General features: G+C 39.7%; 1 protein-coding gene across 1 annotated transcript in view; it reads left to right on the top strand.

Moving 5' to 3' along the window:
* The window catches only part of LOC128685952 (steroid transmembrane transporter SLC22A24-like), a 54541-nt gene that overhangs the window by 12779 nt on the left and 19994 nt on the right, over positions 1–21768 (top strand). The window contains exons 4-5 of the mRNA XM_070083117.1: positions 9935–10038; positions 18462–18616. Of these exons, the coding sequence (XP_069939218.1) occupies positions 9935–10038; positions 18462–18616 (259 nt within the window). The remainder of the gene's footprint in view (positions 1–9934; positions 10039–18461; positions 18617–21768) is intronic.

Below are 21768 nucleotides of genomic sequence, written 5' to 3'. Positions count from 1 at the left end.
ATAATAATAATAATGTGTACTCATCTATCTGCGGTTTACAACCACAAAAAGGTGAGTACACTCAGACACAAACACACAGACCAGAAGACAATAATACTGCCTCTTCACAATTCGCTACAAAAATATGAACGTTGGGATTTTCCCGTGTCGATGGTAAGGCGTGCAAGTTTTGAAAGCCATATTGATCCTCGGGGATGACAAGACGAGGCTTCAGGATCCCAGGTTCAGGGTGAAGTATGTGTGTCTAGCATCAGCTGGGGATCAAACCAAACTTATAAATAGCAAAGTTATATAATAAAAAAGGTTTAATTGAAAGAAAAGTTTCGACATATGTCAAAAGTTTAATTATTATTATTATTATTATTATTATTATTGTGGTTGTTGTTGTTAGTAGTAGTAGTCGTAGCAGGAGCAATATTATTATTACTATTATTATTATTATTATTATTATTATTAAAATCATTATTGTCATTATTGTTATTGTCATTATTATTATTATTATTATTATTATTATTATTATTATTATTATTATTATTATTATTATTATTATTATTATTATTATTATTATTATTATTATTTTATTATTATTGTTATTATTATTATTATTATTATTATTATTATTATTACTACTACAAGGAAGCACTATACCAGTGGAGGTCACGCGAGGTCTGAGGGATGAGAGGTTCAGTTATTATCCGAGTAACAGTTGTTTTTTACATCCAGTTCCTCGAATCAAAAGCCCTTCACTACCATTTAGGTACCTCTCATAAAGGTACATTAATGAACGTGATGACACCATCACACATAAAACATGGAGTCTCTGCGGAAGATAATACGGTAGAATTCCCCGGCTGAAGCTTTTCCAGAAATACCCACAGTGATGCGTGTATAGGCGTGACAGGACAGAAAAATACGCAAACAGCTCAGGAAATAAATCTGCAGATTTTTCCCCTGAAGTGTGTTTATTCTCTTTTCTGATGGTAAGTTTCCCTGAGTAGCACTAGAGACGATGTGTATGTATTTATGTATGTATGTATGCAAATATATATGTATGCATGTATGTATATATTTTTTCATTTATGTTACTTTAAAATTAATAATTTTGTACCAAAAGAACCTTAGAATACTTACCTAACCTTATTATAACACTCACTTTAATTTAGCCTAATCCCAACTAAATATATTTTAGATAAGTTTACTATATTTTAATAATAAACAAACACACTGAAATACTATATTTTTATCATTAGGTTCAGACTAATTTTTGCGAAAATATTGCACACACAAATTTTTGCTTGCCTTATTCAGCAAGAAGAACATTGCTATTTAAGCCAAAAATTGCAAGATTTACCTATTCGGCACGACATATATATGTATATATACGTATATGTATATATGTATATATATGTATATATGTATATGTATATATGTATATATATATATATATGTATATATATATATATATATGTATATATGTATATGTATATGTCGTGCCGAATATGTAAAACTGGTCAATTAGCAAGAACTCATTTAAAATTAAGTCCTTTCTGAAATTTTCTCTTATACGTTTAAAGATATATTTTTTTAATTAATGTTAATGTAAAAAAATTTAATTTTGCACCAAAAGAATCTTAGAAAACTTCCCTAACCTTATTATAACAAGAACAATTTATTTTAGCGTAACCTAACTAAATATATTTTAGATTTGTTTACAATAATTTAATACTAAACAAACACAGTGAAATATATTTTTTTCGTTAGGTTCAGAATGATTTTGTCGAAATTATTGCATACACAAATTTTCGTTTGTCCTATATGGCAAGATGAACGTTGCTACTTAAGCCAAGATCGCAAGTTCTGGAGGAACACTGCAGGAGGCCTGCTGGCCCATGCTAGGCAGGTCCTTTACAATTCATCCCACTAACAAAACATTTGCCCAACCCAATTTTCAATGCCACCCAAGAAATAAGCTCTGATGTGAAAGTCCCACTCAAATCCAACCCCTCCCACTCATGTACTTATCCAACCTAGATTTGAAACTACCCAAAGTCCCAGCCTCAATAACCCAACTAGGTAGACTGTTCCACTCATCAACTACCCTATTTCCAAACCAATACTTTCCTATGTCCTTTCTAAATCTAAACTTATCTAATTTAAATCCATTACTGCGGGTTCTCTCTTGGAGAGACATCCTCAAGACCTTATTAATATCCCCTTTATTAATACCTATCTTCCACTTATACACTTCGATCAGGTCTCCCCTCATTCTTCGTCTAACAAGTGAATGTAACTTAAGAGTCTTCAATCTTTCTTCATAAGGAAGATTTCTGATGCTATGTATTAATTTAGTCATCCTACGCTGAATGTTTTCTAACGAATTTATGTCCATTTTGTAATACGGAGACCAGAACTGAGCTGCATAATCTAGGTGAGGCCTTACTAATGATGTATAAAGCTGCAGTATGACCTCTGGACTTCTGTTGCTTACACTTCTTGATATAAATCCCAGTAATCTATTTGCCTTATTACGTACGCTTAGGCATTGCTGTCTTGGTTTAAGGTTGCTGCTCACCATAACCCCCAAGTCCTTTTCGCAATCTGTATGGCTAAGTTCTACATCATTTAATTTATAAGTACTAGGGTTATGGGCACTCCCAAGCTTCAGAACCTTGCATTTATCTACATTGAACTGCATCTGCCACTTTTCTGACCAAGAATAGAGTTTGTTTAAATCCTCCTGAAGTTCCCTAACATCTACGTTTGAATCAATTATCCTACCTATCTTTGTGTCATCGGCGAATTTGCTCATATCACTAGTAATTCCCTCATCAAGATCATTGATATATATTATAAACAACAACGGGCCCAAGACTGATCCCTGTGGAACGCCACTTGTTACAGATCCCCACTCGGATTTAACCCCATTTATGGACACTCTCTGCTCCCTGTCAGTGAGCCATGACTCGATCCACGAGAGCACTTTTCCCCCAATGCCATGAGCTGCCACTTTCTTTAACAGTCTATGGTGCGGAACTCTATCAAAAGCCTTACTAAAATCTAAGTAAATAATATCAAATTCTTTATTGTGGTCAACAGCCTCAAAAGCTTTACTGAAGAAAGTTAATAAATTAGTTAGACAAGACCGGCCTCTTGTGAATCCATGCTGAGTATCATTAATCAAGCTATGCTTATCGAGATGGCTTCTTATAATCTCGGCTATAATTGACTCTAGTAATTTGCCTACAATTGAGGTCAGGCTTATTGGGCGGTAATTTGACGGTAACGACTTGTCCCCTGTTTTAAAAATAGGAGTTACATTAGCCATCTTCCACATATCAGACACTACACCTGTTTGAAGAGATAAATTAAAAATATTAGTTAATGGTTCACAGAGTTCCATTTTGCATTCCTTAAGAACCCTTGAAAAAACCTCATCAGGACCCGGCGACTTATTTTGCTTCAGTCTGTCTATCTGCTTCACAACCATCTCACTAGTGACTGTGATGTTACATAATTTATCTTCTTCTAGCCCACTGTAAAAATTAATTACAGGAATATTGTTAGTGTCTTCCTGTGTAAAAACTGAGAGAAAATAATTATTTAAAATCAAGCACATTTCATTCTCTTTGTCAGTAAGGTGCCCATAGTTATTTTTAAGGGGACCTATCTTATCTCTAACTTTTGTTCTATAGACCTGGAAAAAACTTTTTGGGTTAGTTTTAGAATCCCTAGAAACTTTAATTTCATAGTCCCTTTTAGCTTTTCTTATCCCCTTTTTAATGTCCCTCTTAATGTCAATATACTGATTCATAAGATGACCCTCACCTCTTTTGATACGCCTATAAATTCCTTTCTTATGCCCTAGTAGATATTTGAGCCTATTATTCATCCATTTTGGGTCATTTCTATTTGATCTAATTTCTTTATATGGGATAAACGCTCTTTGAGCAGCATGTATAGTGTTCAGAAAACTGTCATATTGATAGCTCTCTTCGTTACCCCAGTCAACAGATGATAAGTGTTCTCTAAGCCCATCGTAATCTGCTAAGCGAAAATCTGGGACTGTTACTGAGTTATCACTACTATCGTACTTCCATTCAATGCTAAATGTAATTGATTTGTGGTCGCTAGCACCCAGTTCCTCTGAAATTTCTAAATTATTAACAAGGGATTCATTGTTTGCCATAACTAAGTCAAGCAGGTTATTTCCCCTTGTAGGTTCTGTCACAAACTGCTTCAAAAAACAATCCTGAAATACTTTTAAGAAGTCGTATGATTCTAAATTCCCAGTCAAGAAATTCCAATCAACATGACTAAAGTTAAAGTCTCCTAGAATTACTACATTATCGTGCCTTGTGGCCTTAACAATTTCCTCCCATAGTAGTTTCCCTTGGTCCCTATCTAAGTTTGGGGGACGGTATATCACTCCTAAAATCAGTTTTTCATGCCCCTCTGAAAATTCTATCCAAACAGACTCTGTATGTGTTACTTCAGACTTAATACCCGTTTTTATGCAACAGTTCAAGCGATCTCGGACATACAATGCCACCCCACCCCCCCTCCCAATACTTCTATCTTCTTGGAACAATTTAAAACCCTGAATATGACATTCCGCAGGCATGTCCCGACTTTTTGAATTAAACCACGTCTCAGTTAAGGCAAATACATCAATGTTACCTACACTAGCAACTAATCTCAACTCGTCCATCTTATTCCTAGCACTACGGCAATTAGCATAATAAACATTGAAAGACTCTCCTTTCTCTTTACCCTTCCTGCTCATTTCTATTTTTCTACTAAACCTATTACTGTCCTTATCACCCAAGGTCCCTGGCTTTTCAATATCTATCTCGTTCTTATTATTACTAGTTCCCCTAGAACTCGTAATATTACTACACTGGGACTTCACTGTTTTCTTGCCAAAACCCATGCCACTAACTATTCCTAGTTTAAAGTCCTAACTGCTCCCTCCACTGCAGTTGCCAGTGCTCCCACCCCACACCTAGATAAGTGAACCCCATCCCTAGCATACATGTCATTTCTGCCATAGAAGAGGTCCCAGTTGTCAATGAATGTTACCGCATTTTCCTTACAGTATTTGTCCAGCCAGCAATTGACACCAATTGCCCTGGACAACCATTCATTTCCAACTCCCCTCCTTGGCAAAATACCACATATGAGAGGGTTCCCACCCTTACTTCTAATTATTTCTATTGCTGACCTATACCTGCTAATCAGGTCCTCACTCCTACGTCTGCCAACATCGTTGCCTCCAGCACTGAGACAGATAATAGGATTGCTCCCATTACCTCTCATGATGTCATCCAGACGGCTAGCAATATCCTCCATCCCAGCCCCAGGAAAGCAAACTCTCTGTCTCCTACTCCTGTCCTTCAAGCAGAACGCCCTATCCATATACCTAACTTGGCTATCCCCAACAACAACAATATTCTTACCTTCCTTAATGTCTTTCGTCGTGTCGTTCCCAGTAGTCGACTCACATTCGTCGGGTAGCACTGAGAATGTATTGGATGTTTCCACAACAGTTTCCACGGCAGTCTCTTTCTTCTTCATCGTTTCTACCTTTCCATTCGTCTTCTTGATCGTCAACTTCTTTCCCTGCTGTCCAGCCACTGACCAGTTTCCCTTCTTGACCTGAGGACTCAAAACAGGAGGACTACTACGAATCTTCTTGTTTTCCTCGGTCAGTCGCCGAATTTCCATATTCGCCAACCTCAATTCTTCCTTAAGCTGTTGGTAAAGTTGCTCGATGGAGGGCATCTTGCTTCAATTCTAGAGAGCGCGCAAACAGGTCTTCACAGAGCCAAGTACACGTCAACACTGCGCAAAAGCCAACTCAATCAGGAGCTACTGCGCAGCACGTCCGCACGGCCCAATAGCGATGCTATTGTATTAGTATTAGTATTATTATCACACTGGCCGATTCCCACCAAGGCAGGGTGGCCCGAAAAAGAAAAACTTTCACCATCATTCACTCCATCACTGTCTTGCCAGAAGGGTGCTTTACACAACAGTTTTTAAACTGCAACATTAACACCCCTCCTTCAGAGTGCAGGCACTGTTCTTCCCATCTCCAGGACTCAAGTCCGGCCTGCGGGTTTCCCTGAACCCCTTCATAAATGTTACTTTGCTCACACTCCAACAGCACGTCAAGTATTAAAAAACATTTGTCTCCATTCACTCGCACACAAAACCTTCTTTACCCCCTCCCTCCAACCTTTCCTAGGCCGACCCCCCTCAAGGAAGGATCCTTGATGTTGGTGAGGGGCTCTTGATTTAGGGAATTGGATCTGTGCTCCAGTTCCCCGAATTAAGCCTGAATGCCTTCCACATCCCCCCCAGGCGCTGTATAATCCTCCGGGTTTAGCGCTTCCCCTTGATTATAATAATAATAATAATCCTAGGCCGACCCCTACCCCGCCTTCCTTCCACTACAGACTGATGCACTCTTGAAGTCATTCTGTTTCGCTCCATTCTCTCTACATGTCCGAACCACCTCAACAACCCTTCCTCAGCCCTCTGGACAACAGTTTTGGTAATCCCGCACCTCCTTCTAACTTCCAAACTACGAATTCTCTGCATTATATTCACACCACACACTACCCTCAGACATGACATCTCCACTGCCTCCAGCCTTCTCCTCGCTACAACATTCATCACCCATGCTTCACACCCATATAAGAGCGTTGGTAAAACTATATTCTCATACATTCCCCTCTTTGCGTCCAAGGACAAAGTTCTTTGTCTCCACAGACTCCTAAGTGCACCGCTCACCCTTTTCCCCTCATCAGTTCTATGATTCACCTCATCTTTCATAGACCCATCCGCTGACACGTCCACTCCCAAGTATCTGAATACATTCACCCCCTCCATACTCTCTCCCTCCAATCTGATATCCAATCTTTCATCACCTAAACTTTTTGTTATCCTCATAACCTTACTCTTTCCTGTATTCACTTTTAACTTTCTTCTTTTGCACACCCTACCAAATTCATCCTCCAATCTCTGCAACTTCTCTTCAGAATCTCCCAAGAGCACCGTGTCATCAGCAAAGAGCAACTGTGACAACTCCCACTTTATGTGTGATTCTTTATCTTTTAACTCCACACCTCTTGCCAAGACCCTCGCATTCACTTCTCTTACAACCCCATCTATAAATATATTAAACAACCACGGTGACATCACACATCCTTGTCTAAGGCCTACTTTTACTGGGAAATAATTTCCCTCTTTCCTACATACTCTAACTTGAGCCTCACTATCCTCATAAAAACTCTTCACTGCTTTCAGTAACCTACCTCCTACACCATACACCTGCAACATCTGCCACATTGCCCCCCTATCCACCCTGTCATACGCCTTTTCCAAATCCATAAATGCCACAAAAACCTCTTTAGCCTTATCTAAATACTGTTCACTTATATGTTTCACTGTAAACACCTGGTCCACACACCCCCTACCTTTCCTAAAGCCTCCTTGTTCATCTGCTATCATATTCTCCGTCTTACTCTTAATTCTTTCAATAATAACTCTACCATACACTTTACCAGGTATACTCAACAGACTTATCCCCCTATAATTTTTGCACTCTCTCTCTCTCTCTCTCTCTCTCTCTCTCTCTCTATATATATATATATATATATATATATATATATATATATATATATATATATATATATATATATATATATATATATATATATATAACTTTAATGTTAAAAACAACATAGACTTGGTTGATAAATTAAGCTCCTTGACTGACTTAAATGATTTTAACATGGTTAGTTTTGATGTTACTTCCTTGTTTACGAAAGTTCCTGTTGATGATTTATTAAGTTTCTTATCTGAAGAACTCGTTAACTATGATTTACCATTGCCAGTTCCTACTTTGCATTGTTGATGCAAAATTTGCATTTAATGATAAGTTTTACACTCAGAAGTTTGGTATGGCAATGGGAAACCCTCTTTCACCTGTTCTTAGTAACCTATACATGGAATTTTTTGAAACAAGGTTGCTTAACACAATCCTCCCTAATAGAGCTAAATGGTTCAGATATGTTGATGATATTTTGTGTCTTATGCCCAAAAATGTAGATACACACCATTTCCTTGGAAAATTAAATAGCTTAGCCCATTCTATAAACTTTACTGTTGAGTTTGAAGAAAATAACTCATTGCCTTTTCTAGATGTTTTAATTATTAAGGGTAATAATGAATTCAAATTTAAAATTTACAGAAAACCTACAAATAACTGTTCCTATGTCCACTACTATTCCTCGCATCAAGATAGAGTCAAACTGTCTGTTTTCTCATCAATGTTTTTGAGAGCTTTACGAATTTGTAGTCCTGAGTTCATAGATGAGGAAATATCCAAAATTTATGAAATAGGTAATGATTTAAAATACCCAAGAAATGTAATTTATAAATCTTTTAAAGTTGCTAGAAATACTTTTTACAATCCAAAAAGGGACAACCAGCCTTATTCAACTAAAAATATGTTGGTTCTCCCTTACCATGAAAACTTGGTTGATATGCCTTCTCTTCTTAAGACTTTTAATATTAAAGTTGTATTCAAAAATCTTGATACAGTAAAAAAAAACTTTTGATAAAGAATTCCCCCCAAAATGCTGATGGATGTGTCTATAAGATTCCTTGTAAAAATTGCGATAAAGTTTATTACGGTCAAACTGGTAAAAATCTCGAACTAAGATTATGCTCTATTTATTCATGTAAGAGATTTTAACCATCCAATTGATTTTCAAAAAGTTGAGAAAGAAGTATCAAGCAAGTCCATGGTCGACAGGAATATAATTGAATCTTGTTTCATAAAAAGCAGTTTTGACAATAATATGAATATTTCCTTTGGTTTATATAAATTAGATCCATTTATAATTAATAGAATTTGGGAAGAATTTAATAATACACTGGACAAATAATTTTTAAATTTTCTTGGGTAGAATAGTTTGTGGGTGAGTTGTGCAAAGGACCTATCCAAGTTGGGTCGGCGCGCGTCAGGTGTTTAACCGTTGTGGGATCTGATAGTGAGGTGCTGGCCAGACCCCTTATATAGCTTCCTTGGATGCTTTACTTTCATAGTTCCTTGATAATGTGAGTAGTCACGAAAGCGCTTGGAATTTCTCTATTCTTTCAGAGTGGTTGTTATATATATATATATATATATATATATATATATATATATATATATATATATATATATATATATATATATATATATATATATATATATATATATATATATATACATATATATATATACATATATATATATATATATATATATATATATATATATATATATATATATATATATATATATATATATATATATATATATTCCCAGTCCACATATGCAATTCCCGATGATAAAACACCAACAATATCACCAGGTCCTACTGTAATACAACGCACGCTGTTTGAAATAACAGCAAAGAACAACAAATAAGCCCTAGTATAGCATAAAACAAGTTGACTGGATTCCTAACAATAACACTAAGCCCAGTTCTTACAAAACACATGATGGTTAGAACACTACCAATAACACTAAGTCTCACAACACGCACATATTCCTCTCTCGTGAAACGTCAGGGCAAAACTCTGGACTGGTGGAGAGAAACGCCACAAGCAAAAATATATAGTATAATCATCGGTCCCACTGTAGTGGGACCTGTTAGACTAATATCGAGTATTGCATGTTAGAGTGGTACCTGACTTTATCGTTTGTGTTCTAACATCATGTGTTATGTGTTACAGTGGAACCCGGTGTTATTGTTAGTGTTCTGACATAATGTATTATGTATTACAGTAGGACATGGTGCTGTTTTTAATGTTCTAACAACATGTACTGTGTGTTGCAATTATTGTCAGTGTTCTAACATCAAGTTCTGTGTTACAGTGGAACCTGGTGTGTGGGCGTGAGACACTTCGTTCACTTATACAGAGCGTCTATATGATGGGATACGCAGTCGGTTCTCCTCTTGGAGGCTTCTTCTCAGACAGGTAACCTCCCGTCTTCCCATTTCTGACAGGTGATTCCCTGTTTATTCACGAGGATCCCACCCATCGATCGCGGATTTCTCTCCCGTGTGACGCTCCTCCCTTGAAAGTGAGACACCACCTTCATATTCATTATTTTATATCTCATGTGCGTTTTCCTGCTCGTTTAGGAAGCAGGAAGTTACTAGTTTTCAGTGCAACTTTATTTGAAGCACCAATCTGAGCCTACATCAAATTGATATGTTCAAAACAATTCCACTTTGAAAACATGATTTAATATTCGTGGTGCATAAAGGCTAGTTAGTTTGTTGTGACTGTTCCAGCCACAGTACAGTGGCTGAAACAGTTCACCGATATTCCCCACTCCTGAAATGACACTTTAGATGACATTTCGGTTCCCCCAGACAATGTGACTTGATAATGGTAATGAAAGGGCCGAAACATCGTCTACAATTTTCTCTTCAAAGTGTGGATTATTTATGACAGGTAAAACGTACCAATTGCAAGTGGGTATCATTAAGGTTAATTATCCCTTGTACACTAATAACTGAGACTTTCAGTCGCTAAACTTGGGATTCAATTAAACTCTCAGATACACATGTGTTGGTAATGTGTAAGACATATGAACAAGCCCTGGGTATCTTTACTAATAAGACGGTTCCCCAACAGGGCGGCTTTTTCAGTCCAGTATATAAAATAAACACTGGAGACGATGGAAGTGAAGAGGTAATTTTGAATGGTTCAGCCCCGTAGACTTGACAGGTATTTAGTCCTTTAGTCTTGATAAATCTTTTGGTATATATACAGTACCTCGAGACAAACATCTTTCTGTGTATATATACTGAGAGGACTATATATATATATATATATATATATATATATATATATATATATATATATACTAGACACGGGAGGATGGAAATCTTCAGCTCAAGATGTTTCACACGTCTCAGTGAAATATCTTGCCCTGAAGATTTCTATCATCCTTAATGGCTTATCTTGCATTGTTCAGGTCACCTGTCTGCGATTGTATATATATATATATATATATATATATATATATATATATATATATATATATATATATATATATATATATATATATATATATATATATATATATATACACACACATTGATCTCTGGCTGAAGGAGACTCGAACCTACGAACCTAGGAACAAAGTGCGCAGTGCTTACCGATCTACCCACACTGGACAATACCTTGGAGTCCAGCTTGCACTAGACTTTGATCTAAGGCAGCCAGCTTTCAGGGAGAAGGCTTACAGCTTTTCATCTCATCCTCTGCATGCATTGGCCTTACTAGAGATATTAACAATGCAAGGAATTCGCAAGAGCAGGCGAAATATACACAAACACTGATCTCTGGCTGAAGGAGACTCGAACCTACGAACCTTGGAACAATGTACGCAGTGCTTTACCAATCTACCCACACTGGAGTCCAGCCGAAAATTCCTATAACCCTCTGTAAATTCAGTGTTCCATCTCCTACCATATACTTCCCGATTGCGGCACTTAGATCTGTAAAATGTCGCTGCCAGCGCCTTTATTCTTTCACCCGCTCCTATATCTCTCATTGCCCATGATGTGAACACGAAATCAGTTACTAGATATGCCACTGTGCTTTTAACCTGCGCTCCCACCCCATCAATGTCTAAACTTAACACTCGCAATACCTACAACCCATCCCCTACCATAAATCGAATTACCCTTCCAAACCATTCCCTGACCCTCCCTATGCGTTCACAAAAATATACAACATGAAAAATGGTTTCTAGTTCACCACACGCTCGAAACTCCCCACCTTTCCTGAGCTTTCGATTAAATAAGACGATCCCAGACGGCAGAATCCCTTGTAAAAAGCGATACATCACCTCTCGTACACCCGGACTAATGCACAACTTCCGGAGACGTTCCCATATGTCGAGCCAGGCATACATCGGGTATGCTCCTTCCACAGCAGCCACCTCCAACCCCCCACCCCCCACTCTCTCGATTACACGCAGCTTGATTCGAACTGGATCCCTCGCCACCATCAAAACTCTCAACATCGCCTCCCCTACTCGTAAATCCTTCCCCGTCCACCAACGTTTTATGTCCGCGTGCACCCCCCCTTTATTCCCACCCTCCCGCAGAAAACTCCAGCCCTCCTTGGCAAATTGGCAAAGTAATTACCCCTCTGCTTAACCACTCACAGCCAGATCCCCAAATAAACCGATAAACCCTACGCAACAAATTCGTGACCTCTCGGCTCATTAACGGATACATGACCACCACATGCCATAATTTACTATATAATAGTACGTTTGTCACGATTACTCTTTATTGCAACGTGAGATGTGCCGACATCAATCCTCCTAGTCTTTTTAACACACTATCCACAGCTCTCACCGAATTCATCTCACATGCCACCAACGGATCACAAACATACACAATCCCACATATCTTAAGTTGGTCCACCACGCTCCACCTACCCCTCATACTCCCACTCATTTGGTCCCAATTTCCCACTGCCATGAACTTAGTCTTCGTGGCATTAATTCTCATCCCTGTCGCCTCTTAAAAAACGTACACGATTCCTTCCACCTACTGTAAGTCTACACCACCCACTACCAAGACCATTGTATCATCTACGTAATCCACAATACCAGGCCACCCATCGCTCTCATAACCCCCCAAACCTCCCAAAACACATGCCCGCACCGCCCTATAAAAAGGATCCTGAAAACACACAAACAATAATTGTGAAAGGGGACAGCCTTGCCTCAAATCCCGACCCATCTGAACTGGCACACCTAACCAATCATTGACCTGCACACGCATAGTCACCCCTTGTATAAAGTCTGTGCCCAAGAGATGATTTCATTCCCAAAACCCTGCCAACACATGAACTGGCACAATGCTCCCCTTTCTACACTATCATATGCAGTAGCCCAATCCAATGCTAAAATCCCCCCCCAACCCAACACCTGTCGCCTTTCTATGAAACCTCCAATCATCCCATGGCCTTCGAACATGGACCTGCCTGGTATCCCGTATTGTCCCGTATTGTCCATCACATTTTTCAGTCTGTTCCCCAGTATCCTCGCGAACAACTTGTAATCACCGCACATAAGTGAAATGGCCCTATAGTCCAGAATTGTAGATCGATCCCCTTTTGGCACCAATACCACCACTGCCGTCTGTTGCAATTCTCCCATAACCCCAACAGTCTTTAAGATGTTAAATAACAGTACCAAAAACACTCATCACGCCCCAATTTGTTACATAGAAATCACTCGGTAGCCCATCAATCCCAGGTCCTTTACCTAAGCTCGCCCCAGCCAGAGCCTGCCATATTTCACACTCCGAAATAGGCCCTTCCAATGCTTCTCTGTCTTCCATACTAAGCCCACACTGCATGTTGTTACCGATTTCCCATATTGCTATATTACTTATCCCAACGCTTGACATGTAGGTCTTAAACCAAGCATCTATATACCCGCTCATGCCCTCCATCGTCACCAACACTTGGCCCTCGTGATAGCCTTCTCTCCCTGCATGCACTGTGGCTGCTCTCCGCTGCCTATGTTCTCTCAACACACAGGCCGAAGGCCGATCCCCATAGAAAACCTCCTCCAAACCTCCCACCACCCGTGCACCATCAAAACAATCATTATTCAAGCCCCTTATAGGTTCTTTTAAATCCTCAATTTCCTCTACAGGGTATCATGCACCATCACCCACATAACAATCACATAACTGTCCTTCAAAATACCCCTGAAGCCCGTACAACATTTGATTATTTTCCCACCCACACTGAAAATAATAATCCCGAATACGTGTCTTAGCCACCATATCCCACCACCGAACCAAGTCACCATCCCCAGGAGTCCCTGCCCACAAACCCTCCCACAAAGTCGCAAAGGACTGGCTGCTTTCCTCCCCTTTCAACAATTTAACATTCAATTTCCAGTAACTGCGACTCCTTCTAGGTAATCCCTCCCACCCTACGTTGATGAGAACCCCTCTATGATTGGAAAACACCACATCCACGATATGCACGCTCTTGACTGCGACAGTACGCGGGACATACACTATCAAGTTGCACCGCATACCCACGACGTACAAAGGTATGCTCAACCTCAACCCCCCCCTGCCACATCCATTAATCCCACCCCAGTCAATAAATTCCCCAATACCCCAGAAAAGTGTCCACTTCCTCGGGGTTTAACAGCCCTACGCCGGATCACGCAATTCCAATCCCCTCCTATGACCGCCACTTCGGGGAGTGACTGCAAACAGTAAATTAATACCTCCTTCACAAAGGTAGTTTTTACACTCCCATCATTCTCTGCCGATCCATACACGCACACGAAGGCTGCCTTCTCCCTGCCCCATACACCTTCCATCCTTATTACACTCCCCTCCCCACCCTCGCAATATCTCACAACAAACGGGCTAGTCTCCCTGATCATGATGGCAATGCCACCTTTCAACTATACAGCATTTTCCACAAACACATCATACCCATCTATCCGCAACTCACTGCCTAATTTATGATTGTGTTCCTGTACGAACACAACGTCAACATTATTACCCACCAATAATTCTTGGAACCATACACGCTTTCGCACAGTCCTCAAGCCATTAATATTTATTGTCACGCACTTTAATTGGTCAGTGGGGGTTTTCCTCTCGATACTGAATGTTTCTCACCAGATCTTTTGTTTCCACCTTTTTCACCTCCCCCCATGTTAAAGCACTCTTCACCATTCCCTGAGCTTTAGGTCCACAGGGCCCTCTCTGTGCCACATCTGCCCAGGTTTTTTTCCCTGATCGCTGGGCTGGCGTCAGCACTTCCTCCGAGTCTGAAAGTGCAACAGAACACTTCCGCGTTACACTTTCCACCTGCATGTCGTCATCCACAGTACAGTCCTGGTGGACTTCCACCTCCACCGTATGTTTCAGCAAGGCGTCTGGGACACCCATGACCAGCTGCTCTTCGTGTCCAACGTCCACCTCCGCAGCAGGTCCCAGGTCTATGGAAGGGTCCATCGCAGGACTCATGCTCCTCTCTGTAAAAAAATCATCCAGCATGGAGGCAATGGATTCCTCGATATCGTTGTTATGCACATCTTGCAGAGCCGGGCCCTCTACTGGTTCCACCTCCAAAGAAGGCGACACTTCCGGGAATGTGTCACACACTGTCTCCGTAGACCTCTCAACCTCTTCACTCCAAGACAATCCTGACGGTGTACACCGGCGCACCAGGCACATCTTGCCTCGCACCTTCCTCCTCAACGTCCGTGCTTTGTTGCCCAACCTTGCCACCTCGCTGTCGTTCATACTGTACCGCCATATGGTCATAAGCACCGCACAACCTGCAAGTGTGGCGTTGCCTTGCTTATGACACCAATACCTGAGTCCTGAAGTCTTGTAAAATCACGTAAGGGATTGGGTGTCGTAATGTCATCTTTACAGAAAACGTTCCCTCTGGTATCCCTGCATATGGGCCGTCAGACCACCTCCCTGCTGTAGCCATATGTATTGTGCCATAATTACCCAGTGCAGCTCGAAGGTCAGATACATCAGCCTCAAAGGGCACGTTTCTGACCTTTACCCATATGTAATAACGGGAGACATCATGTAGCTTCACTGACACTGCATGCTTAACCACTAGATTAACCTCCTAGAACTTGTCAACCACTGCTTCGTAAACATGAGCTGAGCAGAACTTCACAAAGATCGTCGACACACCATTCATTGTCACACCGCACAAGTCCTCGTTGGCAATACCATAGGTATCACAAATTGTCGCAGGCAATAGTAGCGCCGTTGATGGTCCAAGCACGGCCCCACGGGTCAACTCAATACACACAGTATTGACATGGCGTCTACCCGCCAGCGCCATGTTGAGAAAATGTAACTGCCACCCGTCAACTATAGGGGGCAGCAGTAGCACACGTCCTCTCTACTCAAAGACGAATGATGTTCAGAGATAGTTGAACTGAAAATTCATTTGCTACATCATCAAAATTTTCTTCAGTTATACCTATTCAATTCAAACGTGATTTAGTAACCCTTGTAACTCGATCTTACCAGACATGTTCAGATTACAACATTCTTCATGGTAAATTACAACCATTTTTGAATGTCTGTAGGAACAAGCAGAGAGAGTGGTGTGAGCAAACATGTGGTAATACAGGGTTATATAAATTAGATTCATTTATAATTAATAGAATTTGTGAGAAATTTAGGCTATGCCAGATATGTCACTCATAACTTTTACTTGACATGTGACAGCGTGCTGGGTCAAGTATAAGGTCATGACTCAAGAAATCGTAATGACACGATTGCAAATAAACCATACCCCCGGCCGGGATTGAACCCGCGGTCATAGAGTCTCAAAACTCCAGCCCGTCGCGCTAGCCACTAGACCAGCTAGCCACAATAAGATTCATCCAACTAGGTATATTTCTACACCATAGGAAAGTTAGCACAGGCACCACTGTGACCACAAATGCAAGTTTTTACAGACGAATCTCCAGCTAGCGTGGCCGTGACGAACTCTAGCTCAAGTCCCTTCACTGCCGTGACGAACTCTAGCTCAAGTCCCTTCACTGCCGTCAACATGACTCAGTGAAGGGACTTGAGCTAGAGTTCGTCACGGCCACGCTAGCTGGAGATTCGTCTGTAAAAACTTGCATTTGTGGTCACAGTGGTGCCTGTGCTAACCTTCCTATGGTGTAGAAATATACCTAGTTGGATGAATCTTATTGTGGCTAGCTGGTCTAGTGGCTAACGCGACGGGCTAGAGTTTTGAGACTATGACCGCGGGTTCAATCCCGGCCGGGGGTATGGTTTGTAAGGTCATATGTGAGGTGATATCTCAGCCATATAAGCCTTCTGCTGTCCTATTATTCTTAAAGGTCCTAGATAATGTTAGAAATCACGAAAGTGCTTGGAAATTCAATATTTTATCACATTGGTTATTTTGCATATAGTGATATCACCTGTTTATTTTGATCTTGTTGTATATATATATATATCTATAACTATCTATATATATATATATATATATATATATATATATATATATATATATATATCTATAACTATCTATATATATATATATATATATATATATATATATATATATATATATATATATATGTATAATATATATATATATATATATATATATATATATATGTGTGTATGTATATATGTATAATATATATATATATATATATATATATATATGTGTATGTATATATGTATAATATATATATATATATATATGTGTATGTATATATATATATATATATATGTCGTGCCGAATAGGCAGAACTTGCGATCTTGGCTTAAATAGCAACGTTCATCTTGCCATATAGGACAAGTGAACATTTGTGTATGCAATAATTTCGCCAAAATCATTCTGAACCTAACGAAAAAAAAATTATATTTCACTGTGTTTGTTTAGTATTAAATTATTGTTAACAAATCTAAAATATATATAGTTGGGTTAGGCTAAAATAAATTGTTCTTGTTATAATAAGGTTAGGTAAGTTTTCGAAGATTCTTTTGGTGCTAAATTAAAAATTTTTACATTAACATTAATGAAAAAAATTTATCTTTAAACATATAAGAGAAAATTTTAGAAAGAACTTAATTTTAAATGAGGTCTTGCTAATTGACCAGTTTTACATATTCGGCACGACATATATATATATATATATATATATATATATATATATATATATATATAGATATATATCTGTGTGTGTGTGTGTGTGTGTGTATGTGTGTGTGTGTGTGTGTGTGTGTGTGTGTGTGTGTGTGTGTGTGTGTGTCGTGCCGAATAGGTAAAATTGGTCAATTAACAAGAACTCAGCTAAAGTAAAGTCTTTTCTAAAAATTTCTCTTATATGTTTAAAGATATGTTTTTTTCATTTATGTTAATGTAAAAATTAATAATTTTGTGCCAAAAGAACCTTAGAAAACTTACCTAACCTTATTATAGCAAGTGCAATTTAATTTAGCATAATCCAACTAAATGTATTTTAGATAAGTTTACAATAATTTAATAATAAACACAATGAAATATTCTTTTTGTTAGATTCAGAATGATTTTTGGGAAGTTATTGCATACACAAATTTTTGCTTGCTTTATTCAGCAAGAAGAATGTTACTATTTAAGCCAAAATCGCAAGTTTTTCCTATTCGGCATGACATTATATATATATATGTATATATATATATACATGTTTATTTAACGAATCGGCCGTATCCCACCGAGGCAGGGTGACCTAAAAAGAAAAATGAAAGTGTCCCTTTTTAAATTTAGTAATGTATACAAGGGAAGAGGATACTAGCCCCATGCTCCTGGATATAAATATATATGTATAAAAATCTCATTTGTTTCAGGTTCGGCCGTAAACGAGTAATGAGTATCGCGTTGTGGGTGTTTATACTTGTGTCCATCACTGGCTCCTTCTCTCCTTACTACGAACTCTTCCTTTTGTGTCGCTTCCTCATAGCCTTTTCGAGCACCATCGTCTACCAGGCCTCTTATATCTTAGGTAAGTGAGTCTAATACGCTAATACATTGAGTCTTAGTTCCAGGTTGTTACAAATATATAGCTGTTAGTATAGATATCTTTTAAAGAATACTAGAAGGTGGACCTATTGAAACCCTTCTAACATCTAGCCTGTTTCTTGCTTGTAACACATTTGCCTATACTTCTACTCATGGACGAGTGCTTCTATTAGGTAGGACATTGATATGTACAGTGTATAAATGGGAAAATAAATGCTATTTATAAAAAATAAGAACTTTAATTAATTAAAAATCACGTCTAGGCTCAACATTCTTCAAAATTAATGGAATTATTAATTTCTTACACACCACTACGTGCACAGCATCGGTGAGTGTCAATTAGGCATGTTAAATGTCTGTACATTAAATAAGCTGTGGACTTAAACACGTTACTTTATATCTGTACAATATTATACTTGGAGTAGTAAACTCTACCAACTGGCAGGTTATTGTTCTGATTCGTACTCGGAAAGTACTAGATCAAGTGTGTGTGTGTGTGTGTGTGTGTGTGTGTGTATGTGAGTGTGTGTGTGTGTGTGTGTGTGTGTGTGTGTGTGTGTGTGTGTGTGTGTGTGTGTGTGTGTGTGTGTGTGTGTGTGTGTGTGTGTGTGTGTGTGTGTGTGTGTGTATTACAACCCAGGAATTCAAAGGCCTGTTATCCTGGGTGTAAAGAGAGCAAAATAAACACAGCAGAAAACTTTTGACTTATATTATCCTTCACCAAGTAAGAACAGAATTATGTACACTATATACACTATGTACAACAATAGGTATTAGTGCACTCCACGGTAAGCAAGGCAGAATAGAAGCCACAAGAGAGCAGACCGTGCTTCAACCAGCTCTAGAATGGGAATGACAAGGACAGACAGGCGGGTGGTACCCACAACACCTCTGCAATTGCCAAAACCATCTTCTCATTGGCTTGAACCTGAGTACCATCTTTCGACCCTAGTACTGGTTCGCTGGTTGGGGGAGATAGCCTTTCAATGAGGGTGTGTACATGCGCCAAATGAAGGTTACATACTCTTTGCATGCCACAGTGTGTGTGTGTGTGTGTGTGTGTGTGTGTGTGTGTGTGTGTGTGTGTGTGTGTGTGTGTGTGTGTGTGTGTGTGTGTGTGTGTGTGTGTGTGTGTGTGTGTGTGTGTGTGTGTGTGTGTGTGTGTGTGTGTGTGTGTGTGTGTGTGTGTGTGTGTGTGTGTGTGCGTGTGTGTGTGTGTGTGTGTGTGTGTGTGTACTTACCTGATTGCTCACCTAATTGTGGTTGCAGAGGTCGAGTCATAGCTCCTGGCCCCGCCCCCGCCCCGTCACATCCCGTGACTCATCTCAGTTTTCAGTTTCCAGTTGTGACCCCTTGTTGCTGTGTCACATCTCTGAAATTATTCTGTCCCTATCCACGCTGTCAGTTTCTCTCAGTATTTTACATGTTATCATGATCCCCCTTATCCCTCCTGTCTTCCGCTGTTGTCAGGTTGAGTTCTTTTTACCTCTCCTCGTAGGACAAACCCTTCAGTTCCGAGACTAGTCTTGTTGCAAACCTTTGCACTTTCTCTAATTTCTTGACGTGCTTGACCAGATGAGGGTTCCATACTGGCGCTGCATACTCCAATATGGGCCTGACGTACACAGTGTACAGTGTCGTGAATGACTCCTTACTTAGATGTCGAAACGCTATTCTCATGTTTGCCAGTATGCTGCAGCATTTATTTGGCTGATGTGTGCCTCAGGAGATGTGCTCGGTATTATCTTTACCCTAAACTCATTTTCCTTGAATGAGTTTTGCAGCCTTTGACCTCTTAGGCTATACTCCGTCTGCAGTCTTTCCCCAATCCTCATAATTTTGCACTTGTTGGGGTTAAACTCAAGCCAGGCATGCAGCTTGTCCAAATCCCCTTGTAGGCTTATCTTATTCTCTTCAGCTTGTATTCTCCTCATTAGCTTCACATCATCTGCAAACAGGGACACCTCTGACTCTGTCCTTTCCGTCATATCATTCACATATACCAGAAAGAGCACCGGATCTAGTACTGACCCTTGTGAAACCCCACTCGACACATACACCCACTCTGACACGTCATCTCGGACCGACACAAGTTGTTTCCTTCCTGTCAGGTATTCCATGATCCACTGCAGTACTTTCACTCCTATTCCTGCCTGCTCCTCTAGTTTTTCAACCAGTCTCTTGTGTGGAACTGTGTCGAAAGCCTTCTTACAGTCCAAGAAGATTCAATCTACCCATCCCTCTCTTTCCTGTCTTACTTCTGTCATCTTGTCATAGAACTCTAATAGGTTCGTGATGCAGGATTTTTCTTCCTTGAAGGCGTGCTGGTTGTCATTTATTAGTTCCTTCCATTCTAGGTGCTCCACCACTATTTTCCCGATAATCTTCTCCAGAACTTTACATACGTGTCAACGACACTGGTCTGCAGTTCAGTGCAGACTGTCTGTCTCCTTTCTCAAAAATTGGAACTACATTTGTTGTATTCCACACCTCTGGCAGTTGCCTTGTTTCAATAGATTTACTGAAGATTGTTTTTAGAGGCACACACAACGCTTCTGCTCCCTCTCTCAGGACCCAAGGAGAGATATTACCTGCGCCCACCTTCTTCGAGGTTTCTAGTTTCCCTAGCAGTTTCTTCACCTCATCCTGGGTTGTGTTCAGTGTGTCCAGCACTTCCTGGTGCACCCTACCACTTCGGCTTTCTGGGAGCCTCTCTGTCTCCACTGTGAATACCTCCCTGAATCTTGAGCTGAGCTCTTCACATAATTCCTGGTCGTTCTTTGTAAGTTTCCCTCCTTCCTTCCTCAACCTAATTACTTGATCCTTGACCATATGTTTTCCTCCTGATGTGGCAGTATAAAAGCTTTAGGTCAGATTTGGCTTTTGATGCTGTATCATTCTCGTATTGATGCTGGGCTTCTCTCCTTGTCCACACATATTCATTTCTGGCTGTGTGTATGTGTGTGTGTGTGTGTGTGTGTTTGGCGTGCGGCAGATTCGGCAAAGAAAATGATTGTCAAAAGCCAAGTTCCAAAGTAAACTAACTTCTGACAGGCAGAGAGGCACAGCTTGCTTAAATAATTTAGTGATAAGTTCGCCAAACAGCAATATGTACAAAGCAGCAGTTTGCCCCAC

Source organism: Cherax quadricarinatus, chromosome 9, assembly GCF_038502225.1.
Source record: "Cherax quadricarinatus isolate ZL_2023a chromosome 9, ASM3850222v1, whole genome shotgun sequence".
Classification (NCBI taxonomy): domain Eukaryota; kingdom Metazoa; phylum Arthropoda; class Malacostraca; order Decapoda; family Parastacidae; genus Cherax; species Cherax quadricarinatus.
Note: the sequence above shows the minus strand (reverse complement) of the source record. Positions and strands in the feature narration are given on the sequence as shown.